Source organism: Cucurbita pepo, chromosome LG03 (genome assembly GCF_002806865.2).
Source record: "Cucurbita pepo subsp. pepo cultivar mu-cu-16 chromosome LG03, ASM280686v2, whole genome shotgun sequence".
Classification (NCBI taxonomy): domain Eukaryota; kingdom Viridiplantae; phylum Streptophyta; class Magnoliopsida; order Cucurbitales; family Cucurbitaceae; genus Cucurbita; species Cucurbita pepo.
In genome coordinates, this window is record NC_036640.1 from 11,217,135 (window position 1) to 11,244,888 (window position 27,754).

Consider the following 27,754-nt stretch of genomic DNA (forward strand, 5'->3'; position numbering starts at 1 on the left):
ACAAATCTTCAAGTACTTCAATTTATGTTCTTCTTTTGCTTCTCCTTTATGGAATAGGTTTTGTTTGTTCTTTTTCTCTTTTCTTTTCTTGAGATTGATTTGTGTTTTGAGTATCATTTGCCGATTTGAAATACATTAGGAATGTAACGTGGTAGGGTTGATTCTAGTATTGGATAGATTTCCTGTAAAGACCACACTTCTTTAATCTACTAGCAACTTTTTCTTAAATCATTATTGCTCGCCTTAATTCTTTCCTCCACAGCTACACCAACCTTTGTCAAAATTTTATTTGCTAAATTGGAAGGTTTCAGTAATGACAACAGTCAAGTTCCTTGGGAGGCCCCTGCTAGTCAACACTTATGTTCGGAAGGGCAAAGATGGGGATTTACCCCATTGTAGCAGTCTGTTGGGTCAGTTAGTCAGTGGGTCTTTTTTGTTACTCTATTAATAGGTTTGTCAATCTATTGGTGGGCCAAGGCGTTTTGTGTTTGGCTAGGGAAAAGGGTCTCTGTGGTCTTTTGTGGTAAACCTTGGTTAAAGGAGAGTGTAGTCCTCTTGAATTGACTTGTGATCTTTTGTTTGGCTTTTTTCTCGTATTTTCTTGAATATTACTACCTTGTAAGGAAGATGCCTTACATTCTCCTTTAGGCTTGATTGTGTTTGATAGAAAAAATCAACCACATGGATTTTTAATAAAAGTCCTCCTTTGTGTTCAATCCAAGACGGTGCGTTCTCTGTGAGCCAAGAGCATTTTGGTGTATTTTGGGAAAATTTCAAGAAAGGAAAGAAACGAGTCGAAGCTGGGAATTTGCGCAAGAAAAATCCAATGAATCATGGTTGAAGTTCACGGGTGAAGTTCAAGCAAGTTGAATTGATGGGGAAGACCAATTGCATGAAGAGAATGAAAAATAGTGTGATCAAGGAGAAGAAGAAAAAGAAGAGACACAAGCGGAAACAAAAAAGAATGCAGCGTGATCCAGTGCTTTTTTGAATTTGGATAAACTTAGATCCAATACTTATCGTGTGGATCTTCAAGCTACTTTGAGTATCAGCCCTTCATTTAATGTGTTAGACTTGACACCTTACCATGCACTAGATTCTTTTTAGTTGGCTACTTGAAATTCAAGGATGAGTTTTATTTTGGGATGGGTAGATTTGATGTTGTATCTTTTGCTAATCTTGTCATTCCTGGACATAATCTTATAGTTTTTGGCCATTCTTGGGAGATTCTCTACATTTCTGTAAGTTGTATTTCTTAAGAAGTTTCACTTTTAAACTATTACCCACTGTTATTAGATAAATTAGGTTGTAACTTCCAATCTTCAGCCTTATAATTATGGCTCAATACCTTCATTTGAAGCTAATGAAAGTTTGAGTAAGTTTTGAAAGCTTAGTGCACCAAAAGCCTTGTTGGTAAAATGACTCTGGCATTTCCCCTTGAGCCTTATTCCTATTCGTGGAGGGTTATTGCGTGTAAGTATGAGTCTCACCTCGTTGAGTGGTTGTCAGTTGGGATGAAAGACACACATAAAAAATTTGTCGAATGATATCTCCTTCGAGCTCCCTTTTTCCTCCCATTTAGAGGTTCGGAAAGGAATCCTAGTGATGTTTGGTCCCTTGTTAGATTTCGCTCTCTTTGGGTTTCAGTTATGAAGGCTTTTTGTTATCACTTGATAGGTCTTATCTTTCAAATCTTGAGGCCCATTTTTTAGTCGCCTCCCCTTTTATGGGCTTGTTTTTTTCTTATGCCTGTGTATTCTTTCATTGTTTCTTCATACAAAGGTTGTTTTAACCAGATAAACAAATAAAACAGAACAATAGTAGTTTTCGAAATAGTTAATAAAGAATACATTTTAAAAGCGCGATGCTTTGTTTAGTTGAAGCGAAGTGCTCCTTCCCCCTTTATTGTTGCTAACACCTTTCCACATGTCTCAATGGGGCGAGACCTTTTTTTTTGTAGGTTGCCTCCCTTTTTGTGGGCTTCTTTTTCGTATGCCTTTGTTTTCTTTCATTTTTTCTCGATGAAAGCTGGATTATTCATAAAAATATGGCCTCATTGACATGTGGTTCTCATTGTTTATGCTTAAACAAAATTTGTGCTCCTTAAAGCACAACCACTACTTTGACTTTGGAAATAGCTTTATTTGGGAACTATACCAAGACTGTTTATGCATAATTTGATATTAACTTGTTCTCATGTTCTTAACAGGGCGCATGGCGGAACAATGCACCTGAAATGAATATGATACGCAATCCCGTTTCTAGAGAAGCAGGAAAGCTCCCTGTTTCTCAGGTTCCTACCTCTTCCCAATCTCGTTTGCCTTTCAAGGAACAACAATTAAAGCAACTTAGGGCTCAGTGCCTTGTGTTTTTGGCATTCAGGTTGCCTATTCTTCTAAATCTGCAAATTCAGTTAGAATAATATAATTATTGTTCTAGTAGGTTGTTTTGAATTCTATGTTTCATTGTTTCTGTTCAGAAATGGTTTAATGCCAAAGAAACTGCATCTTGAAATTGCCCTTGGGAATAATTTTCCGAAAGAAGGTAGACCACTTTACTGCTTTTTTATAATTTTTTTCAAAACAAAACTCTACTATATTACTATAAACCAGCAGTTTCTTATTAATTAGCTTGAATGGCAATGTAGAGGGGCTTCGCAAAGATGTCGATCCTAGAGGCATTGCTCAATCATTTAATGAGGCCAGAAGTACCACTGAAGTCATGATGGCATCAGGAAAATTGGATGCTGCAAGGGAAACAGGAATTGTGGCCCCAGGCGCCATATCTGCAGGAAGAATCTACGAGGCCGACTCCATGAAAGAAGTAGATAATAGGGGAGTGGAGGATAAAAAGGGTGCACCATCTGATTATTTTGTTCAAGCAGAAGCAAGAAAACCAGAGGCTGAAGTAATGCGGGAAAAAGCAATTTCCCAAACATGCTTGAGCTCTGCATCACATCCTTCTGACTTTTCAGGTGCAAGGGGGGTTTTAACTGTGAATAATCCTGTTGAGGATTTGGAGAATAGCAATCTTCAAGCCACTGCTGCCGTGGGGATGAGTAAGCCACTAAACCCTGAAACAGTTAGCTGGACAGGAATTGGCAGCACAAATGAGCTTTCTAGGGGAAGTCTACCAGCCTTTGCTGGTCAGCATGAGCTGGTAGTTGATAGGAAGAATGACGTCTCTGCTCAGTTGCACACTGTTCGGAACAATAGTGGTTTGGGGAGTCAATATATTGATAGTCAGTCTTCATTTTCGATGGGAGAGCGGTGGAAACCTATCTCTGGGGCATATGATCAATACCATGCTGCAATGCCCTCTAGAGATGCTAGTATGATCTCAAATCTTGCATCTCATGGTGAGGTTTTTTTTTTTGTAAAACTTTAATCAGATCACTTGAATGGTTATTATTGAATGTCATAAATTTTCATTTGTAGATGATATGAATGTGCCCGAATCCGAATCTAGATGCAACACAGAAGTGCAAAAAGTGGTATCTATTGATGGAGGGAAAAATAGCAGCCTAAATTCTATGGAACAAGAAGATGATGGTAAGTTAGTGCCATCTGATTTGCCGAAGTCTCCAAAGTACACCATGTCAGAGAAATGGATAATGGATCGGCAGAGAAAGAAACTCCTAAATGAGCAAAATTGGTTACTGAAACAACAAAAAACTGAGAGACGTATTGGCACTTGTTTTGATAAGTTAAAGGTTTGTGTGCAACGCAGTTTTTCATTCTCTATTTCTAGCTTCTTGCTGATTTTTTTTCTTTCTAATAACGGTAAACTATATTAGATCAAGAGTGGAGAAGGGTCTTAGACAATGTGATCCTATTTTCCCCTTTCTGTTTAATCTGGTAGTGGATGTTCTTAGTAGGTTAGTTTATGCTGATGTGGAGAAGGGTCTGTTGGATGGCTTTGTGGTGGGCATTGATGAAGTTTAGTTGTCGTACCTGGCGTTACTCTCCTTTTCAGTTTTGAGGAGGAGCACTCCTTTACAAATTTTAATAGTTTTCCATCTTCTTCNTTTTTTTTTGATAAGAGACAATTTCATTGATGAGTGAAATTTACAAGAGGGATGTATAATCCATGATGTTTACAAAAGACCTTCCCAATTTGCAATGAGGAAGCTATATCAGGTTTAAGAATTGATCGTTGAAAAAACTCCACTTTGGCGTGATCGGCCAGGTTAAATCATTAGGTCACTTTGATGCGGTGCAAAGTAGTCAGTTTAGGGTTATTAGAGACTTCTTTTGGAAAGGTAATAAGGAGAACGGTGTTATCATCCTTGTTAATTGGGAAACTACTTTTCTTCATCTCGTAGTGGGAGGTTTGGGTATTGGTAATCTTGCCACTAAAAATAAAGCTCTCTTAGCTAAATGGAGCTGGAAATTTCTTATGGAAATGAAGTTTTGTGGAGACAGGTGATTTCTTCTAAATATAATTGGAATGAGAATCAATGGTTCGCCTCTATCAAATGCTCTTGGTCGTTTAAAGGCCCATGGTCCCAAATCATGAAATGTATTCTCCTATCTGAGGAGTAGCACAAAATTAGAATGGGTTGTGGGGATAAAACCCATTTTTGGAAGGATAAATAGCCAATTGATTTTCCCTTCGTGTGGAATTCCTCTAGACCGTTTAGAATTGTGGTTACCAAGGACTTGATGGTTAACCAGTGTTGGTCTGATTCTCTTTTGCGTGGCATTTAAAGCTGAGAAGAAATCTTACTGATGTGGAGTTCAAAGAAAGGACAACTCTCTTAAACAAGCTTCATGCTTTTAGACCGAATAACTGGGATGATTTGAGAGTGTGGATGCTGGAAACAATGGTTCCTTTTTGGTTAGATCCTTTTTTCCCAAGCTCACTGAGAAACAACAGCTTTGGACAAACAAAAATCTGATCTTTTATGGAAAGCATCATGCCCTGAAAAGGTCAAGGTTTTCTTGTGGATTTCTCTTTTTGAGAGGCTATATACTTGCTGCAGAATCCAAAGAATTCTTCAAAATTTTACACTTACCTCTAGTTGGCCTGCTTGATGCTGTTTGCGGGGAAAGGTTGTTAAATTTATTAAATTTGTTAAATTTGTTCAATTTGCAGTGGTGTTGGCACTACAAAGCTTCAGATGCCCTTCTTCAACTTATTGATGGCCCTCAGTCTAAAGTTCTGGTGAAAATCCTATGGTCCAATGGTGTCTTTGCCCTCCTTGGAAACTATGGTTTGAAAGAAATTCTATAATTTTTTGTGGTCAAGAAACTAACAGAGACTTTCTTTTGGGATTTGGTCTTGAACTTCTAAAGTCTTTTTAATTATAGTCAAACTCATATTTACACTAGTTAGGCATCTATTTTGTAACCCATTGGTGTGTGGGGATATCTTATCTCCTCCTCCTCCTTTGGTTGATAACTTGAAAATTATTGCATTTGGAATCTGGTGGTGGAGAAAGTTTAGAAAGGTCAGAAACGGTTTTCATCATGGCAAAAAGGTTTTCTTCTCTAATTGGGGAAGACTGACATTGATTCAATCAGTATTGAGTGGAATCCTGTTATTCCTCTCCATTTTTAGGATGCACGTGTCGTTTATTTAGGACATTGAAAGGTTTATGGGAAAGGAGACCTGAGGGGAGGGCTCACTTAGTTAATTGGGAGGTTTTCTTGAAGCCTTGGGAGAGTGGAGGCTTAAGTATCAGAGATCTGCAGTTATGCAATGAGGCTCCCTTGGTGAAATGGTTGTGGTACTTCCGCTTGGAGCCTGATTCTTTGTGGCAGAGGATTATTATGAGTTTAATGGTTCTTATAAGAGTTCCTCGTCTGCTATTGCCTCGGGTGTTCCTATTTTCTCTCAATTTGTTAAATGCTTTATCGGGGATGGGTCAAATACTTATTTTTGGGAGGAGTTTTGAATGGGAGAGAAACCCATGCGTGCTTCATTCCCTCATCTTATCATTTGTTTAATAAGAGGTTGCATTCGGTGGCCTTCTATTTTGCCTTCCTTCAATACCCTATCCTCTCTATCCCTTGGTTTTCGATTCCGCCTTATGATCGGGAGGCAGGTGATGTGGTAAATCTTCAAGTATTTTGGGAAAGTAGATTTTGTTTGTGATTTTGGGCAACATTTAAGAGTTTGGCTTTTTTGTGTATTTTGTCACATCAATGAAATGAACCAATTCTTTAAATTTTTTAGCCAAGTTTATGCTCCACTTTTTTTTTCCAACTTTTCGTTTCTAGAAGCAAAAGATATATTCATTGTTTTGATGCCAAAGTGGCCTGTAGTTAATACCTCCGGGATTTTTCTGGAACTTGCAGTAATGATTTTTCATTGATTTTGATACGGCACATTTAGTTCATTTCATATCTTGCTTATCATTTTCCTTTCCGAACTTTGCAGAATACTGTCAGCTCGTCGGAAGATATATCTGCAAAAACTAGAAGTGTAATAGAATTGAAAAAGCTTCAACTCTTGCAGCTTCAGCGCCGCCTCAGGAAGTAATATCTCTCTAGTCTTTCTCCTGAGTAGTTTCCTAGTTTTCACCAAGAGTTTTACAACTACTGTAGCTTCTTTTACTAATCTTTTTTATGAATTTGGAAAATCTTGCAGTGATTTTCTTAATGATTTCTTCAAACCAATTTCAAATGAGATGGACCGCTTGAAATCTTTCAAGAAGTATAAACATGGTAGGAGGATTAAACAACTTGAGAAATATGAACAGAGAATGAAGGAGGAGAGACAAAAGAGAATTCGGGAGAGGCAAAAGGAATTCTTTGGTGAGATAGAAGTTCACAAGTATGTGGTGCCCATCTAATTGAGTTTTTGTTTATACTTTCTTCAAATAAACCTCATAGGTCTTAGTTCCATCAATGATAAACACATTATGATGGACTGAGGTTAAACGTTGAACAAATTTTGCTCACTGTCCGTTAACTTTTTTAATAGGGAAAGACTTGATGACACGTTTAAAGTTAAGAGAGAGAGGTGGAAGGGTTTCAATAAGTATGCGAAGGAGTTCCACAAAAGGAAGGAACGAATTCATCGTGAGAAGATTGACAGAATCCAGCGTGAGAAGATCAATCTCTTGAAGATCAACGATGTAGAGGGGTATCTTCGAATGGTGCAGGTTTGTCTTCTCTTTGCTAATTACTGTAATCAAAGGGGAAATAATCAATTCTTCTTCATACTACTTATTCTTCATGCATTTTAACCGTGTACTGCTCGTGGTTTAAGTCTCTAATTTATAAGTACTTAAAAATTTGTGTTATATGAAATTTAAATAATCATTTCAAGAGTAAGTATCAGCTTGGTTTGATTCTTTTGTGGACTAAAGTCCCTTTCTTTTAAGTGAAATTCTTTTGTAGGTTAACATTTTTGGTTTCTTATTAGCAAAAGAAAAAGTAAAATCATTTCAAGAATGATTTTCTTATAAATGAAAAATATTATTAATAATAACTAATATTTATTTCATTTTTTCTTATAATTCTATTGTAAGTAATTGATATACAAGGTTTACGATTAATCAGAAGGCAATCACCTTATTTGCAAATTAGAGATAATTATATTCCTATTATTGTCCTCGTGCTCATATTTGTGGGTTGTTTTGTAAATGCACCTTTTGTCAAATTCATGCCAATTCCGAAACCTTTTTGTAGCCCCCTTGGCTTGTTTGGGAAGCTCATCTCCATTTTTTTGTATCTCCCCTTTTAATAAAGTTTCTATTTTTTAAATTGGTTTGTTTAAACTCTGTGTTACTCATAAGTCCATATTGAACATATAAGAATTTAATTATATATCTATAGAATAAGCATAACCAAATAAGTCAACTAAAGAAGAATAAATAAGAAAAAACAGAGATCTGTAGATGTTTTTCCTGATGCAACTGTAGAACTAATAAATGCTTTAAATAAGTTCCAATTTGTGTACAAGTAATAAACATTGTCTTTTGCAAGAAGGAAAATGGAAAATGGAAAAATAGTAAAGTGAAAAGAACAAAGCAATAGAGGTCAGTGTAGAGTCTTGTTATGAGTTGTTATCTTTTATCTATTAAAAATTAACATAATAATATTTAATACATAAAATAATTATCAATCTGACACAGAAATAAATTAAAAAAAATTCAGGCATTAAGATTGTGGGAAATGAACTTAAAATTAGACACAAGTGTGGAGCTAAGAGCATCAAGTCAACATCTAATTATTTTTACGCTAGTTTTGGGTTTAATCGGGATAAAAAAGGGCTGAAGAAAATTCAAAATTCTCCCTTGATGCAAAATCAGATCATGTGGTAGATTTTTATTTCTCACACTGACATTTCACTTCATGTGCTAGGATGCAAAATCAGATCGTGTTAAGCAACTTCTCAAGGAGACTGAGAAATATCTTCAGAAGCTTGGATCCAAGCTACAGGTGGCAAAATCCATGGCAACCCGATTTGAGGACGATATGGATGATGGAGGAGATGTGAATGTTGCTGAAAAAAGTGAAGTTGCGATTGAAAATGAAGATGAAAGTGATCAGGCTAAGGCAAGTGGTTCTCTTCTCACTTTCTTACATCAGTTTTTGTTTCATTCACTAATTATATTGACTTTCTTCTTACAGCATTATTTGGAAAGTAACGAGAAGTACTACCTGATGGCTCATAGGTGAGGGACAGTTCACGTTTTCTTCTTCCCCACCCCTTCTCCTAGACAACTTTTGGCTAGTGCTTGGAAATTTTGCTCTTATACTGCACCAGTTTGCATTATGTCTTGCTTGATAGAATCTCTTGATGTTTTGAGGATTCAAGTTGATAATTCTCATTAACAACTAGTTATTGTTAATTCGTTTCAAGTATCTTATATGAATATCCGTTTGCAGTGTAAAGGAAAGCATAGCTGAGCAGCCGTCTTGTCTTCAGGGAGGAAAGTTGAGGGAGTAAGTATCGTGGTTTTCCTATCATCCCATCCTTTTTAATTTAATCTTTGATTTTTATAAAATCTGAACGTGGTATGGAGACTCCTATTTTTGACAATATCTTCTCACACTTTAGTTCTTTGATTTTCTGGATTCATGATATTGGTAAGAACAATAAAAGGCAGTGCTTAGGCCATTCTGAGTTTCGTGTAAATGTGGCAATAAAAATTTTAGGTATCAGATGAATGGCCTTCGGTGGCTCGTTTCATTATATAACAACCATTTGAATGGAATACTTGCTGATGAAATGGGGCTTGGAAAAACTGTTCAGGTACTGTACTCTCCTAAGATGCCTTATATGAGCCTAGATCTAGCTTCTGTACATTCAATGTTACTAACAGGGAAAGTTCCAGGTAATTTCCCTAATCTGTTACTTGATGGAGACTAAGAATGACCGAGGTCCCTTTTTGGTGGTTGTGCCATCATCAGTTTTACCCGGATGGGAGTCGGAGATCAACTTCTGGGCCCCCAGTATCCTTAAAATTGTGTATTCTGGGCCTCCAGAAGAGCGGCGTAGATTATTCAAGTAATGATATTCATAATCTTTTTTTCTTGATCCCTTGTTGGGTAATCCAGAAACTTACCTGGTTCTTATTCCAGGGAGAGAATTGTTCATCAGAAATTTAATGTCCTTCTGACCACATACGAGTATCTGATGAACAAGCATGATAGGCCAAAACTGAGCAAAATTCATTGGCACTATATCATAATTGATGAAGGCCATCGCATAAAGAATGCTTCGTGCAAGTTGAATGCTGATCTGAAGCACTACAAGAGTTCTCACAGATTACTCTTGACTGGAACACCGCTACAGGTCACAGTCGTTAATGTTCTTCTCTTTTACAGCATAGGAGTGATTCCTTTAACCTTATATTTAGGTCATGAACAACAGAACCAAGCCTTTTCCTTCCCTTGGTATCAAAAGAAATATAAGAAATGATTTTGACAGAAAATTAAAGATTAAAACAATATGAAATCATAATGTTGTGTAGAGTGGGTTAGACTTGAAATTAGTGTACTGTAAACTTTTTGTAGGGATACTGCTGGGAATTAAACAAGAAGGAAGCATTTTATTCATATATCTTTCATCATTGTGAACTTAAAATTTACGAGTCTAGATTTATAACTACCTTCCTTTTAAGTTAAAATCCAATAAACTAAGACCATCTTACTTTAGTAAGTTCTATTTTTGCAAAAAATAAAAATAAAAACAGAATTTGAAATAACTTTTGGTTTCATTTTTGAAATCTCTTAATACCTGAGAGCAGAAACTGAGCATTCAAGTTATTATATTCTTAATGTCAAGTAGCAGTAGCCTAAACTCATTGTTTTTGTCCAAACTTCATTCAGCTTCGGTCCGTTATTTCATTCAACCTTCTGGCATCAATATTCTCTCATTCCTCATAGCCAAATGGTGCATTTGAGGTCTTCTTGAAAAAAAGAAAAAAAAATCCTGAATAATAATATCCATAAAACTATCCTTACTGCTCTTCCATTTGAGCAAATAAGTTTAGGCTACCTTACATTGTATTAAAGAACCAACTTTAATTTGTGGCCCATTGTAAAAAATGAAATGTACTCAGGAAATAACTAAAGCTAACATTAATGGAGAGAAACTCTTATATTGAACTGGAGTACACTTGTATACTATATTTATAATTTTCTTGTGTGTTTTGATAATTTGGTCTTTTGTACTTGTTGGCTTAATTTGAAATCCATTTTGTGCAGAACAACCTTGAGGAGCTGTGGGCATTACTGAACTTTTTGTTGCCAAATATTTTTAATTCATCGGAGGATTTTTCGCAGTGGTTCAACAAACCATTTGAGAGTAATGGTGATAATTCAGCTGACGAAGTAATTCCAAAATTCTGCGACTTCTCTTTGAAATTTCAGTTTCTTTTTCCTTTCTCTTAATTTTTTTTTTAATCTTTTTTATGGACAAGGCCTTGCTTTCTGAAGAGGAAAATCTTTTGATCATAAATCGACTTCACCAAGTGCTTCGCCCGTTCGTTCTTCGGAGGCTTAAACACAAGGTTTCTTTGAACTAAAGCCTGTGCTCAGCAGCATCATATTGTCTTTATAAATATTCACTGTTTATTGGTGCTTGTTCGCCATCATTTTTTTGGGACAATCATTCCATTTTCTCATGCATCCCTTTTCCAGAATTCTGCTATTTGTTATGATGTAATTGTAGTAAAAAATTCTTAGTATTTTTGGTCTAGTCTTATATGCCCAGTAGTTCAAATAAATCCAGAATTTGAAAATGCCACCCAATCTATCCTAGAAAAATAAATCTCTCACATGTGACACAATGAGTCGGGTTTTCTTCGTGGCTAGGTTATCCGTATACTGCTAATCAGCAATTCAGCATTAACATGTATGGAAGATTTTCAGAGAATTGTTTCCTTGGTATCGCGCATTTAGGTTCTTGTATAATTGTATTCTTTCTTGCAGGTGGAAAATGAACTGCCAGAAAAGATTGAAAGACTTGTAAGATGCGAGGCTTCTGCATATCAGAAACTTTTGATGAGGAGAGTAGAGGAAAACCTTGGATCGATAGGAAGTACAAAGGTTCCTTCACTATATTTCTTTTTCTACATACTTTTCAAGAAGAAATTTGGCGTTCTGTCTACTAAGATAATTCAATTGTTACCTACACTCTCACATATTCTCTCTCCAGGTCCGATCAGTGCATAACTCGGTGATGGAGCTGCGTAATATTTGTAATCATCCGTATCTAAGCCAACTTCATGCAGAGGAGGCATGTCTTTCTTTTCTCTTAATGCAATTTATTTATGGAATAATTTTTGGATAAACAAATTGAGGGAAGGGTGAAGGTAGGATGTTCCGCCCCACCCCACTACCTTGTATCTTTGATCTGTTTTATCCTTACCTTCTTTGCATTTTAACAGCGCACAACCTAGAGTTGGAAGTTTAACTACCCTATTTCCTGCTTGTTGGTATTTGTCCTTAAGAAACTTCTTTATTCTTGTCTAGGTTGATAATTTGATACCTAAGCATTACCTGCCACCAATTATAAGACTCTGTGGAAAGCTTGAGATGTTAGATAGAATATTACCAAAGCTAAAAGCAACTGATCATCGGGTAAGTACTTCTTAGATTAACAATATCAAGCTACAATGTTGATGAGAATTTAATGCTGTATGTTACCCTTGGTTTCTGCCACTTCACATTTTTTTTATCATTTTTATTATACTCGTTAGCATCTATTCACTTTTCATTGTAATATATATTCCTTCCTTCTTGAATCTGATTCATTTATATTTATGATTAGTTTATTGTCTATGTCAATGCTGTCATTTCAGAACTGATTTTTTTTTCTCTGTTCGTCATCATGTATCCTTTTATTTATAGATGTTTCAATATCACTAATTGACTTCTATTTTTGCAGGTTCTCTTCTTTTCCACCATGACTAGACTGCTCGATGTTATGGAGGAATATCTTCACTGGAAACAGTATCGATATCTACGATTGGATGGACATACATCTGGGGGTGATCGTGGTGCACTGATCGAATCATTTAATCAGCAAAATTCTCCCTATTTTATATTCCTTCTCAGGTAACTTTCTGTCTGATCAGTTGTTTTATGAATTGTTTTGTCTCAGTTCTCAAATCGCATGTTCTATAGTTACCCTACTAAGCTTTTTATGGTGTCAGCATTCGAGCTGGTGGTGTGGGAGTGAATCTCCAAGCTGCTGATACAGTGATTATCTTCGATACAGACTGGAATCCACAGGCATATATGAATGACTCTCATGATATTTATGTCAAGAATCTGATGTAGCTTTCATTCTAAATCTGGATTACTGTGCGTATGTTGTCAGGTTGATCTACAGGCACAGGCCAGGGCTCATAGGATTGGCCAGAAGAGGGACGTGCTTGTTCTTAGATTCGAAACAGTAAGTTTTCTGGTCATGTCTTGGAACTAAGTAATCTTATCAGCGTTGAAACAGTCCCAAGGTTTCAAGATGGTGAAGGCTCCTTTGGATTCAATGGAACCAACAAGGATCGGCATCATGAGGGAGCCGCTAAATAACTGCTTCTATCATGTCATGTGGAATGAACGGACAAAAACATAGACCAAACCAAGTTGCATGAGTGCCAAAAAAAAAAAAACTACAAGAAAGGGCTCCAATAATTTGTTCATAGAAAAGGAAAAAATCACAAAAGAAAATAATTATAAAATTAAAGATAGAGCCAAATATATCATAGAATATTTCAGTATCCAAAATGATTGGATTGACTGTGCTCGAACACATGTTCAATTTTGAGTCTGCGGGGCTCTTGACTAACATTTGATATCATTGATAATTGGAACTATAGTTCCTTCGTCACTAAAACCAATTGGAGAGGCTTTTTGTAATGAACTTCATTTTCCTTTTATACTCATATCATGAAAGTTTTTGTTTCTTTGTTTCTTTTCTTCTTTTTTTGGTTTAGAAATTGAACTCTTAGTTGCTTGATTCAGTCTGATGGACTAATGTCCCATTATCTTATCATGGCTAGTAATTGAAATGTGGGTATTGTCATCCTATCACGTGTTTGTAATTGGGCACGTTCTGATCTTTCTTTCTTTTCTGGTCCACCCCATATCAAGGTTCAAACGGTGGAAGAACAAGTGCGAGCTGCTGCGGAGCATAAACTAGGCGTCGCTAACCAGAGTATTACAGCCGGTTTTTTTGACAACAATACAAGGTTGGTTGCCCTTTCAAGAAAACCCATGTTTGTGTGAGGCACTAGATGGTTTTTCTCATTTACTGTACTGCAGTGCTGAAGATCGAAGGGAATATTTGGAATCTCTTCTACGCGAGTGTAAGAAAGAAGAAGCTGCACCTGTACTAGATGATGATGCTCTGAATGATCTCTTGGCACGCAGGTAGGCTGATTCTCATTGCTTGAAATTTTATACAGCTGATTATGTGACGCCCCAAAGAGAAATAAGGATCTTTCTTCTTGTGCATGCGATGGTTAGGTAAGAAACACAGTTTGTATTAACCATTGTCTCCATGTTCACAGTGAGTCAGAGATTGATGTGTTTGAAACGGTCGACAAAGAACGGCGAGAGTATGAGATGGTATGAAATCAACACTCCTTCAGTCTTCTCTTTTACTCGTATTGTGTAAACTAACGGAGATATAGTATTTATGTAATAAACTTCTAAACATTAATTTTGCAGGCCACATGGAAGAAGCTGGTACCTGGTCATGGAAGTTCTGATCCTGTTTCTTCCATGCCTTCACGTCTTGTAACATATGATGACCTGAAAGTATTCTATGAAACAATGAAGATAACTGAAGGCGTAACAAAAGCTGGAGAGGTTGCCCATGTAGGGGTAAAGAGGAAGAGTGATCCTGGTAGCCTTGACACCATACATTATGGGAGGGGGAAGCGGGCAAGAGAGGTCTGATTAGTGTTTTGTTACTTGTGAATGTCATATGCCTGAACTCTTTTGGCTTTTGCTAAGTTCTATTTTATTTTCATTAAACTCCCTATTTTAATAGGTGCGATCCTATGAGGAACAGTGGACTGAGGAGGAATTTGAAAAGATGTGCAAGGTCGACTCACCTGAATCCCCCAGGTCAAAGGAGTCTGTGGCAGGAGAACCATCAGGTAGTATTAGTGGATCTGTTGTAGCAGCTGTTTTGAAGACAGAAGTTTCTGCTTCCTCTCCTCTGCCTCCTATTCAGCCAATGCCTCAGCATCAAACACCACCTTCGAAGCGAGGTCGTGGAAGACCAAAACGATCGGGTGCCGATAAGTTGCCTGCTCCAGTGGTTCCTCCATCTCTTTCTATAACAGCCAAAGTGGAGACAGGGTTAGAAGGAGAAACTATTTCAAGCATTTCTAAAACTGGCAGTCTAGATTCTTTGCCTAGTCAAGGAATGACTGATCAACATGCTTCAGGGGCTGCACCAAGTTCTCAGTTAACTACCTCAGTGCCTTGTATGATTCCTGCTAATGAATCAGCTCCAGCTTGCTCCCCAGCACCAGTTCAAGTGAAAGGCCATGGTCGAAAAACTCAAACAGGACAAGAAGCTCCTCGAAGAAGGGGGAAAAAACAGGGGCTGGTACCACCTCCTGTTTCTGGCAGTCTATCCTCCTCCACAAACCCAGTGGCAGGTCAAGTTAATGTAGCAAACGACATCGTTTCTAATGCTTCTGCCACCCAGCTTCCCACTCATCTGCCAGGTTCTGCCCCTTCAAAACCTGTCACTGGACCTAATGATCAGCCTACCATTGGGGTTTCATCAAATTTGGAACCTAGTCCTGCTTTGCCTTCTGTGGATTCTATCTCTCAACTTGCCCCTCATTCCAATTCACAACCTAGAGGACAAAATCGAAAGACTCAGAATGCTGCTGGAGCACCACGACGTAGAGGAAAGAAACAGGCAGCAGCAACTCCTGCATTGCCTAACACCGTGGCTGGTTCTAGTCTAAGTTCAAATGAGGCTGCTGTTGATTCTTCTTCAAAAAAGGCTGCTGTTGTCACTACTACTAAAGAAGATACCGTCAGTCAGGTAAGCAATATTATCTCTGAGGAATTGACCCAGAAACCTGATGGAATCACTATACAGGACGTGCAATCTACTAAACCAACAAATAATTCCAATCAGGGCAAGGAGACAGTGAGCTTATCAACTTCTGGTAGTACCGTGGCACCACAAGGTAAGTATTAGATAGACTTCAGCATGTGATCATTGTCTGTTATGTGTATCAATTTACTTTTATTGAATTTAGGCGTTCAAAATTTTATGCAGGATCTACCGAACAGAATCAAAATACTGATTCACGTGGCATTTCTAATATGAGCAAGGAGGCTTCTTCTGGAGATTGCACAGTCAAAGCAAGCCCCTCTGAGCATTTGAGTGGCGCTGGTGCTGCCCAGGACGCAACTGTAAGAAAAAATAGTGTCAATGAGACATTGAAAAGCCATAGTTTGCTGGACACACCTCATCCAGTTACATCAACACCAGAAACTGCAGTTCCAACATGTGGTCCTCCAGCTGTTTGTTTACCTAGTTCTGTTGCTGTGGAGATGAGTCCCAAAACTATAATAGATGTTGCTCCAGAGGCTGTTTCTAGTTCCCAGCCAATCCATTCACTCCCATCAGTGGCTTCAACCTTGCAATCTCCCTCTCAATGTCCACCACCTGGACATGTGCAACCTAAACGGCAAGGTCGTAAAACTGCAAAAAACAAGGAAGAGCCCCCTCGGCGTAGGGGAAGAAAATCGGCCTCCTTCACTCCTGTCATTCTTGAGGATTCGGCTAGCAATGAAGCTAAAGGTTTGAATGTGCACGTGCAGCCAGGGCAATTGGGGGATTCAAGTGTTAAAGACACATGCCTAAAAGGTAAAACTGGGACTGAGAATCAAGTATCAACCAATGTTCAGAGTGTCGCAGGTGTTGCCCAAATTATAGAAACTGTGTATTCCCCGGGTCCAAAAAGAAAGGAGCAAGCACCCAAATCTTCCCAACACAAACAGCTGTTGACATCATCAACAAAAATTGATGCTACTGGAGCCTTGGACAGGACCTCTGTATCAGGTCGTTATCAAACGGCAAACGTAAATGATGTTGCTCGAGTAATGAAGGAGGTCTTCTCTGGAACTTGCTTGCCGAAAGCTAAAGTTGGAGAGTCTTCTGGGAAAGAAAACAAGGATGCCCCTGCACCGCCTCTTTTGAGCAATCCGTCTGTGGAGGTGATCAAAAATGATAAATCAGAGGCTACTTTAGCGTCAGTTTCGAATTCCAACATTCCAGTTGAGGCCCATGAAAAGGAATCTTTAGTTACAACTAGTGAAATAAGACCAGATTTTGCAAATGCTCCAGAAGAATGTAACATTTTGAAAATCAATGATGGAAATTCTGAAAGTACGAAGGCCAATGTGGTAGATAAATTGGTTGAATCCAGAGAAACATCTGCCAGATGCTCAACTGTGGTAAGTGACGTCAGATCCATGTCTCCTTGTCTTCTTAGTACCGATCAAAATAAAAATAATATTTGCCAGAGATCAAGTCTTGATGAGGGTAGTCTTGTTAGTTCAGGGGACTCAGTAAGTATGGTTGGTTCATCTGTACCTTCGTCATGTGATAAAAATCGTCCTTCAAAAATTGATACAAATTCGGGAGATAAATATAAAATTTCTTTGAAAGAACCTCTTAAATCTTCTTGTCTTCAGGTTGGTGGCTCTGGAATTTCATCATGCTTCAACGATGCTGACCATAATCCCCTGGATGCCTCACCTATTTCCTCAAGTCTTGGTGATTCCAGTGCATCAAAGGCTCTTAAGGTGATGGACGATGTATCGCCAAACGAAACAAACCCTGTTGGTGAAGTTCCCTCATCTTTGAATGATGGTGAAAATCACCCTGCTTCTTCGTTGCCTGCCCCTTCTGATAGCAGTCACACTAATATGATAACTGCTCCTTGTACGACTCAAATGGATATTAAGAACATGCCAGAGCAGCCTTTGGAAGAGTCTCCTGCCGCAACTGCTGTTGATAATACCAGAGAAAATGCAGAAATATCTGTCAACCAACCTGATCACAGAGAACTGTCTTCTGATATAAGATTGAAGACTCTTGACAAAGACATCATACCTTTTGTGGACTGTCCCAGTGAAGCGTCTTCTGATGTCACGAAAAAAACTCTTGACGATGAAAAAATACCTTCTGTGAAAGGCTACTCAGAACCATCTGAATTTGATAATACAAGCCTTGAATGTCCTGCAAAATCGAGAATTGACTGTTCCCCTGAGAAGATAGGCACGGGTTCTGGCATAGATGATAACCCCAAATGTTCTGCTGAAGTTGCAGTTGAATTGATCGAAGCGTCTAACAACGCAGAACTTAATCTCACAGCTGTTGAAACTTTAAGAGCAAGATCTCCTGGCCAAGATTGCCCCAGTCTATCTCCTGATACTGTGAATGAAATGGTGCCTGTTTGTGAAGCAGATAAGATGGAAGTGGATCTTAGACCTGTAGTTCTTGTTGAAACCTTGACAGAGAATCCTAGTCTAGACTGTTCTTGCATACCTCCAGTCGTGACAGGTGATTCCAGTTTGAATGAGTCGGTGCCTGACATGGAAGAGTCCAGGCCAGGTTCTCAGGAGAACAGTGGCAGCCAAAGTCTCTCTAGTCATCATGAAAATTGTGATCATTCAGGTGTTTCAATATTTAAAGAGAGTTCTGGTGCACACATGTCAGGTGCTGAACTTGAAGTTCAAGGATGCCTTTCTGTAACTACCATGGATATCGAGAGTAAACATAATGAAGTTAATGATATCGCTCCCGTTCTTGAACAAACGGATGCTGCCACAAAGCAGGATGTTGACATTTTGCTGGGGACGTCTAGTGGTTGTCTAGATCATTCTAACACAGGTGCACCGGATGTAGTGGAGCAAACATCGGCAAATAAATTAGAGCTTGCTTCAGAAGAGTTGCCACATTTTCCTTCGTCTGATGATGGAATTGTTCAAGTCCATGAAGTTTCTGCTGGAAAACCCGATGATTCAGATATAGCTAAATCTGATAGAGGTTCTTCTCCGGAGTTTGATCCGAAAACTGATGTTGAAGATCAGAAAGCACCAGAATTAAATGATAGTAGTAATTGTATTCCGGAGGGGAATTTGAATGTACCAGATAATGTGGAAAACAAAGTGGAAGACAATGTTCAATCTGTTAATCCTGAGGATGTTCCTGAGCCAATTCCTCCGATCCAGGATAGTGAAGCTAACAAAACCGACAACCATGGTACGTTCCTCATGGATATGGACATCTCGAGAAATGACGATCTAGATGAATCAGATGGTGGTGGACTAATCCCTGCTGGTATTTCACCTTCAACAGCAGAGAGAGAAAATGAATCCAAAAGTTCTGATGCTATTGTTCAAATGGACGTTTCTGACGGAGAACGTGTAGTAGAACATACAACCGATAATATTGTCATGCCATCACCTTCAGTGCAGGGAGAGGAAGAAAATTGTTCTTTAACGTCTGTGGTAAATCAAGTTGATGGTTTAGGGAACCTAGAGGAAACGAAAAATATCGGAGTTGATGCTAATCTTCAAGTGATTACGTCTCAGGATGATGTTATGATTTCAGCAAACCCTGTGCAAGAAAGTATTGCGCTACAGGAAGGAAGGATTGAGGGATCTGGTGAGATAAATCAAGGGTCACCTATCGAGAAAAGGCAATCTGATCATCAAGTTGAGGACGTTCTTGTTGATCATATGGAAGAAGATAAATCTGGAAATTTGGCCGAACCTTTATCTTCCTCACAAGTTGAGGAAACACATTTGATGTTGCCCAATACAACTTTAGATAATTCAGGTGACCAAATTAATGTGCCTGTATCCTCATCCACAGTGACAGACACAGAAAATATTGGTTGTTCTTCAAAGGATGATCTGTATGACTGCACGGTTGCAGATTCAGTAAAAGCTCTCGACGATAGTGAACAATTACAAAACAAGCTATCAGAAGTTTCGGTTGTGCTTGCTTCATCTGACAGGAATGAGGACTCAACTCCAAGGGATCCCATCAGCTCTCCAATCTCTCTGGAGGGGCCACCAAGTGATTATCAAATAAGTAGTGACCATGTGGTTGCAACACAGGATAACATTGTTTTGTCAGAAAACATGTCATCTGTTGCGTTAGCTGAGGAAGACAAGCAGCAAACTTCCTCCGAGAAAACGTTTTCTGATAGTGCAGAGCCGTTGGAGGATTGCGAGGATTCTGGTAATAGAAATGACAAATTGGACGGAGCTCATGTCAACAAGGAACAGCTTCTAAGCATCACTGAAAACCTTGTCTCCATTGATCTTTCCGATCATCTTATAGTATCAAAGAAGGAAGCTTTAGCTGGTGATCAGATTAATGTTCCTCAAACTGGGGAGTCTGTACCCGTAAACGCAGTTGATACGTTAAACCAGCCCCCACCTCCAACAACCATGGAAGAAGAAAAAATTGAAGCCTCATTTGACAGTGGTCGAATTGCTAGCCCACCGCCACTGAAAGACGTAAAAGGTTTCCAGGCTGAAACAGATTCAATGAATTCTTCTCAACCTGATAGGATTTCAGAAGAAAATATGTCAGGAGAAACAATTTTGCCTTCATCTCCTCCTGTGTTGGAGGTAGGAGAAGCTATAGTGCAATCTGGCGTGCAAGTTCAGATTGACCGAACGGATGCGACTGAGGTTGGTCTGATTTAGACGGTTTTACTTGAAAGAAATTTATTTATTAATGATCTTCACCATTAAATAGGAAACAAACCGTACCGACCACCTGGTCAAAACTAAACATCAAAAATCGAGAAACGGTTGTTGCAACCAAAATGAAGACAGCAGCTGAAAGTCAAATAAGACTTAACAATGCTGATGGTCCCTGTACCCCGAACAACAATAAATAAAAAGATTCTAGCTAGATTATAAGGCCATTTGTGGTTTGGAAAAGTTGAGGAAGTCGGGATAGTCCGAAATCTTCACTTACTCGTGCTTTGTAGAATCTTAGATCTTTATAGGAGAATTACTGGCCTCATTTGTTTTTTTGGATCTGCATATCAATTCGTTTACTTTTTTGGTCTTTATAGTAATGCAACTCTTAAATTTCAGGTGGGGGAGCCTTCTCTAAAGAGGGCTGTAACGGAAGTAGCCAGTCCTCCATCCTCTCTACCCGAAGAAGATAAAAGCTTGGAACGCACGTCAGTTTCGAGTCTGGCTGATAGTGCCATTGCAGTTGCAGAAACAGTTGTATGCAATGAAGCTGATGAATCCACAGAAAATGGAAGGTGCCTACCGGCTGCTGCCTCATCTGTGCAATATCCGGCTGATAGCGTTGCAGATGTAGAAATGGCCATGTCCGATCAAGCTGATGTTCCTCCAGTCTGCGACACGGTGCTGAGTTTGGCTGATAGTGCCACTGCAGTAGAAATGGACATATGTGATCAAGTTGATATTCCTCCAGTTTGTGACGAGGTAAAGGGTTCAGAAGATACTGCTGCCATATCTGATCAAGTTGATGCTCCTCGAGTTTGTGAGGCAGTAAAGGGTTCAGAAGATACTGCTGCCATATGTGATCAAGTTGATGCTCCTCGAGTTTGTGAGGCGGTAAAGGGTTCAGAAGATACTGCTGCCATATGCGATCAAGTTGATGTTCCTCGAGTTTGTGACGCAGTAAAGAGTTCAGCTGATACTGCTTCCATATGTGATCAAGTTGATTCATCTCCTCCAGCTTCCGAGTTAGCAAAGGATCCAGCTGATAGCGCCACAGCATGTGATCAAGTTGATGTTCCTCCAACATTCAACACGGTGCAGGCTCCAACTGATAGCACCATTGCAGTTGCAGAAACTGCCATATGTGATCAAGTTGATGTTCCTCCAACATTCGACACGGTGCAGGCTCCAACTGATAGCACCATTGCAGTTGCAGAAACTGCCATACGTGATCAAGTTGATGTTCCTCCAACATTCAACACGGTGCAGACTCCAACTGATATCACCATTGCAGTTGCAGAAACTGCCATACATGATCCAGTTGATGTTCCTCCAACATTCGACACAGTGCAGACTCCAACTGATAGCACCATTGCAGTTGCAGAAACTGCCATACGTGATCAAGTTGATGTTCCTCCAACATTCGACACGGTGCAGACTCCAACTGATAGCGCCATTGCAGTTGCAGAACCCACCATATGTGATCAAGTTGATGTTCCTCCAGTTCATGACTTGGTACCAGAAAATAAATCTGCAAATTTGGACCTGCCTCCTGGATGTTCGACAGCGGAAGATGAAAGCGGGGAGCGGTCACCAGAAGAGACTCCAGTTATCAAGAATTCAGTTGAATCACCAAAGCAAAGTGAGTGAAGGTAGAATTCTTCTGTACATTTTTTTGTATTCCCCTGGTATCCGAGTTTTTATCCGACAGGGGAGATCGTAGCTTCATTTTATACAGAATCCCTGCTATCAAAATTATGTCTTAGGTTGCCCTTCTATATAATTATTCGTGACATTTTCTGGTTCTCTTGAGAACCCAGATACTGAACTGAACAACCAAACCTCCTCCACATCGTCCCTTTACCTGTAATCTGGGTAAGTGTTGACAGAACTTACAATCAAGAAATTCTAACAAGTTTTTAATACTATTACATATTTTGGCATTTGTATCTTCCTTTAACTGGATTGGTGTACTAAAAAAAAATAGGTTTAAACTCAACAATTTTATTTTTGATATTTGAATTTGGCTTTATTTTGATTTACTATTAGATTTTTCGATAGTTCAAGAAGTTAAGGACAGAAGATTTATTACATCTCTTGATTTCTTCAAAAGAAGATTCAATCAAAGTGAACAAGAGAAGTAGAGAAGTCAGTATCTAGTTTGTCAAAGAAATGGGTCGACCTGTATCTCCACGTATCGTTTTTGCTGATCGATGTAACGCCAATTTTTACTCGAATTTTCAAATTTAACAATTTTTTTTCTGATATTTGTAACACCAACCTTGAAAGTGAAAGAGGAAAATGAGGGGAAAGGAAGACAAAAACACATTCTTTCCAACATAGCTACACAAAATATACATATTTCTCCTTCCCAATATGATTTTTGTAAGCAAAATTGAAGACTTCAAACATAGTTTAGTACATAAATCTCTCATTATTATCTCAAAGGTAGATGATTCAATCAACTCTCAAAGGTAGACCATAAGCAGATCTAGTTTTCATTATCGAATCACAACTGAAGATACAATAAATTCCGAAGAGCAGAACTGAATCATTGCAGGTTAAATCCAGTCATTGACGATTCTGTTTCTAGTTTTAATAATAAAACTTGGAAATTTAAAAAAAGGTTTAAGAACTGATATAAAATGGGATTACTGAACAATAACACAAAACTGGGGTAAACAAACAAGACAATATCCATAACAAGATTGGAGCATCCTAAACTTTCCAAATACAACCACTAGACATATACAAGAGTATAAACGAAATCCACTGAACCCCAAAAATCTAAATCTAGTAAAGGTTGTCAAGTAGAAGTCCACCAGCATGCACTCACATGAAGTTAACTACTTGAGAAACAGCAAGACTACACTCATTGTTCTTCAACCCACAACTCAAGTCCCGCCTCCCAACTTTCACATATAAATAAAATTTCCTTACAGAAGCTGCATAGCATGGAATAGCAAAGTTCATCTGACCATAACGGAAGGCAGACTAACAAATCTCGAGGACGATCCCGAACCACATCCATCAGCGAGGACTGCAGAAGCAACATGACAGGGTGTTAAATTCTTCAACCAAAGGAAATTATTACCGGCTAAACACAATGAACACTATACTTTGAACCAGAAATGTTCGATAATGACAAATCAACGTATACAACTTTGCTGTCCCTAACTAAAACACTCTCAAATCTCATTCTGAGTTCATATTGAATTAAGCTTGAGCATTAGTAAATCGATGAAATATCTCCAAAGCATTTTGCTAGATTCTACCAGATCAAAATATAATCGAATAAATTCTTGAAAGAAAGGACCAAAAAAACAAGATCATTGAAGAATGTCATTTCCTTCTTGCCTCGTTAATCAGAAATGAGAAACTTGTCTTCCAGAGGACCAGAAAAAAGAATTTAAAAGGTAAAATACCTAAAGGAACGTGAACGCGATCCAGAAGGACTGCGGCTAGCAGCCCTTGGACTCCTTGACCTACTGCGTGCAATGTCCACTGCACGAGGGCTCCGACCATTCTCCTTTGGAGTTGGAGATCGGCTGTAATCCCTTCTATCACGAGGGGAATGAGAACGTGAAATTGATCTAGATCGTGCAGGAGAGAGATACTCATCCCTGGCCCCACGGCTCCTACATCAGCCACAACAATGGAAAAAATTAATGGAATAATAAATCAACAAATCAAACAGAAACGATTTCCATTCAGACTTAAAACAGCATAACACAACCAACTCTCTCTCTCTCACAGGAAAGAAAACCTGTCCAAGCAGTCTTCAAAGGCCCAATGAGGTACGTTCAACAGGTACTTATGATACTAACTATATCATACTTTTATAAGCACAATTTTCTATTAACATCATTTTCAAGACTGATCAACTAAAACATGACTTTTACCTGCACCATTTTCAGGTTTCCGAACAAAATTATGACAAGTAGATCCAAACACTGAGAATTATGCTCTATTAAGCTGTACTGGTTGATCAGCTTCTGACAAGTTCATAGCTCTCTTTGCCCCAACTTTCTAAAAATCACATTATCTTTTCTTGGACAATGTCACCATACCACAACCAGTAAAACTTTGGCTTTTTCTCCTTTGAAGATGATTTCTTTCTTTGGCCAACTATAAGCTCTAATCTTTCTTAACTGGACGGTATATGCAAAAGAAGATATCAAACTTACAAATCACTTTCTTGCTGATAAATCGTTGAGATTTGAAAGGGAGGAAAAAGGGGGCAAAAAACCAGAGATAAATTTTGTTTTTAAACTCTCACCAATCCTTAACTTCTGCTCACAAGAAAATTGTCAACAAACAAATAAAAAACATGCAACTAAGATAATTGAAAAGGTAATAGATTATACTCATGGAGAGGGTTCGATAGGTAAAGTAAGCAAGTGCCCATCACTTTATGATCGCTTTTCTTGTTAAACTTTATTAATCAACAAGTCTTTAAAGTCTCCCCTTACACTTTAATATCTGCATAAACAAGGAATTAAGTAGATTGTACACTTTGTCCTGCAATGCAACTCTGTACTATGTAGGGAGTAGAATATTTCACGTGCATCAAATCAAATATTAAATTTAAATCTTTTTGGTTAACCATGATAACATTCAAGCAAATGAAATAAAATTCTACATTTAAAGCATGGAGAACATAAAAAAAAATGAAAGTGTTGCTTAGATTTAATATATTGGGCTGATATTATATACCTGATGGGGAAATGAAGATTAAAAGTGCAACTATTATTATTGGACTATAACACTAATATTTAGTCAGCAATTGAAACCACAGCAAAGTACCACTTAGATTTACTGACTAAACACATCACCGCATGACATAGGAACAAGGATAATTCATCCATTAGAAATGGATCGTGCTTCTTAAAACTGACACACCATTGACAACTTCAAGAAGTTTTTTGAACAAAACAGAACTCATGAGGTTCAGGTTGGGTAAATCGAAGTAAGCTGAGTTTATCGAAATATTTCTATAAAAATGATTTTCACCCAATGACGGACAAAATCATTTTGGTTAGACTGAAAATCAAAACAATGAACATGTACTTCAATTGGAGGTTTGAATACTCTAAGACAAGTGCCAAAATTCAAAATATTATGCAATGTTTCTCATCCTAAAAGAATGCTTTGACATGTTAAAGTACAAAATTATAGAGTTAGAAGAAGGCATGCACAGTTTACTTATCATCATAATAGGACCAACCAATATTTCAAAACATGGTATAGAAGTAAGGAGTAATGGAAACAGCAGGACAATAATGATTTTAGTCTTGCTAGTAGTAGAATAAGTATGACAGATAAGATCCAACCTTGAGTCATGCCTGGCAGGTGAAGGTGAGCGTGAGTAAGCTGCAGTCAAATAGAAAAGGCATGTTGAGCATAAAATGAAGGTGTAATTACAAATTGCATCACAATGATGTTAATCAAACGTCAGCATCAACCCAATGCAAATTTTTCTTTTCACGAAATCAGCAAAATAGAGAGCAAAAACCAAGATAAGTATTGACACTGACAATGATATCGCCGTCGCGGAGACCTTGCTGGAGAACGTCTTCTGCTGCTTCTGCCACTATATATGAGCACCGAGAAAAAGACTATCAATATATTAATTCAAAATTAAAAATAAAGGTTACGTAAAGAAGATAATCAGACCAAAGGATACTGCAAGATTAGAAGTTAGGAGGAAGGTCATAGAACCTTGAGCGTGAAGTCACACGCATTTCTTGTGGAGTTTTCCTGTTCTCCTCAGCAAATACAATTCGTATCTCCCGTCCACCTATAACCGTATGATTCAGTTGTTGTTTTGCTTCAGCTGCATCTTCTGCAAACCGAAACTTCACAAACCCAAACCCTCGGGGCTCCCTACAAATAGGCAATGAAGGGAATGATATCCTCGTGAGAGAGAGAGAGAGAGAACAAAGTAGATCATATCTATAATATTTTGTAACAGAACATTAATAAACTTCCACAAATTCCAAACACGAAGATATAAACCCATTTCTGACCCAATGAGAACTAGAAAGGGCTGCCACATCTCACAAGTCAACACACAATCTTATATAAGAAGCAATAATAATTTTCAGATCCAAATATAATGCAAACCACTGCCAATTAAATTAATTGACGCTTTTTGGAATTTCTTAATTATCAGTTATATTTAAACTAAATTCAAAAGATGGTTGAACTAAAGTGGTAATCACTGCCATTACATACTAGTAAACATATCATTTAACAAAAACAAATTCTTGTCTCTAGGATTAAGTGTGAACTAAGCTCAAGTTAATCAACAAATTTGCAGATTCCTTCCATATGCAGAAATGTTACCGTTCATACTCTCATATTGATTTGTAAACAATCTTATCCAAATAATTACATAATGGTAAAGGCAAATTAAACTTTGAAACTCCAACAGTGCTCTGAGATTCTGAACTCAGAACTTAATCTAAAAATAATATTAATTTTCTTAAATTTTTCTTTCTTGGCTAATATAGCAAAACTCTATTTTCTAGTGTGGATAGCCTGACAATTAGAGAAAGAAGTACCAGGAAATAATAAATCGAAATACCCAAGTGAGCACAAGTTAACATGAAAGCGACCATACCCAGTGTAGTAGTTTTTCGGAAGATACACATCCTTAACAGGACCAAAACGCTCGAACGGGATCCTAAGATCTTCTGGCCTGCATGAAATGCAACCAAAACCCTAAATTATTCCTCTAAATAATTCATACAATGTATAGACAACAGAAAACGAGAAAATAATACAATGTCGAGTGACTGCACACGTCTTGACAAGAGACTACACGCAACGAATGCTCTTCTTGATAAATATTTATATAACTACAAATCAACATTCATACGGTAAGCCGTATACACCTCCTACCCAAAATTCAAAACTCTAGACAAATGCACATTTACATGTAAAACACGAAGGCAAATGCGCCATTCAATTCGTCCATCAATCTAATAAATTGAGACATTGCCAATAACAGATGAAGCTCGAAGAAGAACATGAAATACCTAGCATCAAGGGGGAGATTACGCACGAGTAACCCAGAAGGAGCAGGAGAGCGACGGTCCCTATGAGACCTGCTTTCGCGGTACCGGTCTCTAGGGTCGTCGTCGTACCGCTTCCGCCCTCGTGGTGGGGTTCGGCTACGCCGACGAGGGCTGTAACTTCTGCTCCGGCTTCGGTACCTCGCCATAGTGGGTTGTTTGCGTCTCCTCGAGTACCTGCAAACGAAAATCACGCGAAAGAAACAGAGAAAACCCTAACCCTAGGGAGATTTGGGAGAAAATGATTCGAATGTTTGGGAAGGGGAGAGGGCGATGAGAGCGCTATCGATAAATCATAACCTAAACCCTACGCTTCAAAGATTTAAACGTCCACCTATGGTCCGGTGAGACGTGGGATTAAGGCCCTTTTATTTTCTTAATTATCAAAACTTACCCGTCAGTTTATCAAAATTACAAGTTGTGCCCGAAATTTGGAATTCGGACCCGGTTCCTAATCATCTCGACATTCTCTTGCATCCCCTGCGACATGATCTCGAC

At 38.3% G+C, this 27,754-nt stretch overlaps 2 protein-coding genes across 6 annotated transcripts in view; one reads left to right on the forward strand and one right to left on the reverse strand.

The window, feature by feature from the left end:
• Positions 1-22,122, forward strand: part of LOC111790723 (chromatin structure-remodeling complex protein SYD-like) — a 26,925-nt gene extending 4,803 nt beyond the window's left edge. For all 3 annotated transcript variants that reach the window (XM_023671748.1, XM_023671749.1, XM_023671750.1), the window contains 29 exons: positions 2,210-2,382; positions 2,480-2,544; positions 2,648-3,358; positions 3,438-3,712; positions 6,385-6,482; positions 6,595-6,780; positions 6,931-7,111; positions 8,316-8,510; positions 8,586-8,629; positions 8,844-8,900; positions 9,114-9,210; positions 9,293-9,465; positions 9,540-9,753; positions 10,668-10,793; positions 10,883-10,972; positions 11,394-11,510; positions 11,620-11,700; positions 11,937-12,044; positions 12,352-12,521; positions 12,620-12,698; positions 12,787-12,861; positions 13,560-13,657; positions 13,731-13,838; positions 13,979-14,036; positions 14,139-14,363; positions 14,464-15,628; positions 15,721-16,904; positions 17,145-20,162; positions 20,577-22,122. In XM_023671748.1, coding sequence (XP_023527516.1) covers positions 2,210-2,382; positions 2,480-2,544; positions 2,648-3,358; positions 3,438-3,712; positions 6,385-6,482; positions 6,595-6,780; positions 6,931-7,111; positions 8,316-8,510; positions 8,586-8,629; positions 8,844-8,900; positions 9,114-9,210; positions 9,293-9,465; positions 9,540-9,753; positions 10,668-10,793; positions 10,883-10,972; positions 11,394-11,510; positions 11,620-11,700; positions 11,937-12,044; positions 12,352-12,521; positions 12,620-12,698; positions 12,787-12,861; positions 13,560-13,657; positions 13,731-13,838; positions 13,979-14,036; positions 14,139-14,363; positions 14,464-15,628; positions 15,721-16,904; positions 17,145-20,162; positions 20,577-21,827 — 10,422 coding nt within the window. In that variant the 3' untranslated portion in view covers positions 21,828-22,122. The remainder of the gene's footprint in view (positions 1-2,209; positions 2,383-2,479; positions 2,545-2,647; positions 3,359-3,437; positions 3,713-6,384; positions 6,483-6,594; positions 6,781-6,930; positions 7,112-8,315; positions 8,511-8,585; positions 8,630-8,843; positions 8,901-9,113; positions 9,211-9,292; positions 9,466-9,539; positions 9,754-10,667; positions 10,794-10,882; positions 10,973-11,393; positions 11,511-11,619; positions 11,701-11,936; positions 12,045-12,351; positions 12,522-12,619; positions 12,699-12,786; positions 12,862-13,559; positions 13,658-13,730; positions 13,839-13,978; positions 14,037-14,138; positions 14,364-14,463; positions 15,629-15,720; positions 16,905-17,144; positions 20,163-20,576) is intronic.
• A 691-nt stretch (positions 22,123-22,813) lies between these two features.
• On the reverse strand, positions 22,814-27,589 carry LOC111790713 (serine/arginine-rich SC35-like splicing factor SCL28). 3 transcript variants are annotated; one of them, XM_023671737.1, is made up of 7 exons: positions 27,221-27,589; positions 26,803-26,880; positions 25,899-26,063; positions 25,715-25,770; positions 25,511-25,550; positions 23,603-23,815; positions 22,814-23,217 (listed from the first exon to the last, which is right to left on the reverse strand). In XM_023671737.1, exons 1-7 carry the CDS (start codon positions 27,403-27,405, stop codon positions 23,208-23,210), a joined length of 747 nt encoding a protein of 248 aa, XP_023527505.1. In that variant the 5' UTR covers positions 27,406-27,589; the 3' UTR covers positions 22,814-23,207. The 3 variants fall into 3 exon arrangements, 1 of the variants encoding a protein (XP_023527505.1); XR_002814542.1 differs by lacking the exon at positions 22,814-23,217 and having other exon boundaries at positions 23,680-23,815; positions 24,080-25,550; XR_002814543.1 differs by lacking the exon at positions 22,814-23,217 and having other exon boundaries at positions 23,727-23,815; positions 24,545-25,550.
• Positions 27,590-27,754: the final 165 nt, after the last annotated feature.

Coding starts and splice junctions, on each gene's coding strand:
- LOC111790713 (XM_023671737.1), bottom strand. CDS start 27,405: ATGGCGAGGTACCGAAGCCGGAGCAGAAGTTACAGCCCTCGTCGGCGT. Junction 26,064..26,802: donor CCGAAAAACTACTACACTGG/GTATGGTCGCTT, acceptor GCCTATTTGTAG/GGAGCCCCGAGGGTTTGGGT. Junction 25,771..25,898: donor CGTGTGACTTCACGCTCAAG/GTTCTATGACCT, acceptor GCTCATATATAG/TGGCAGAAGCAGCAGAAGAC.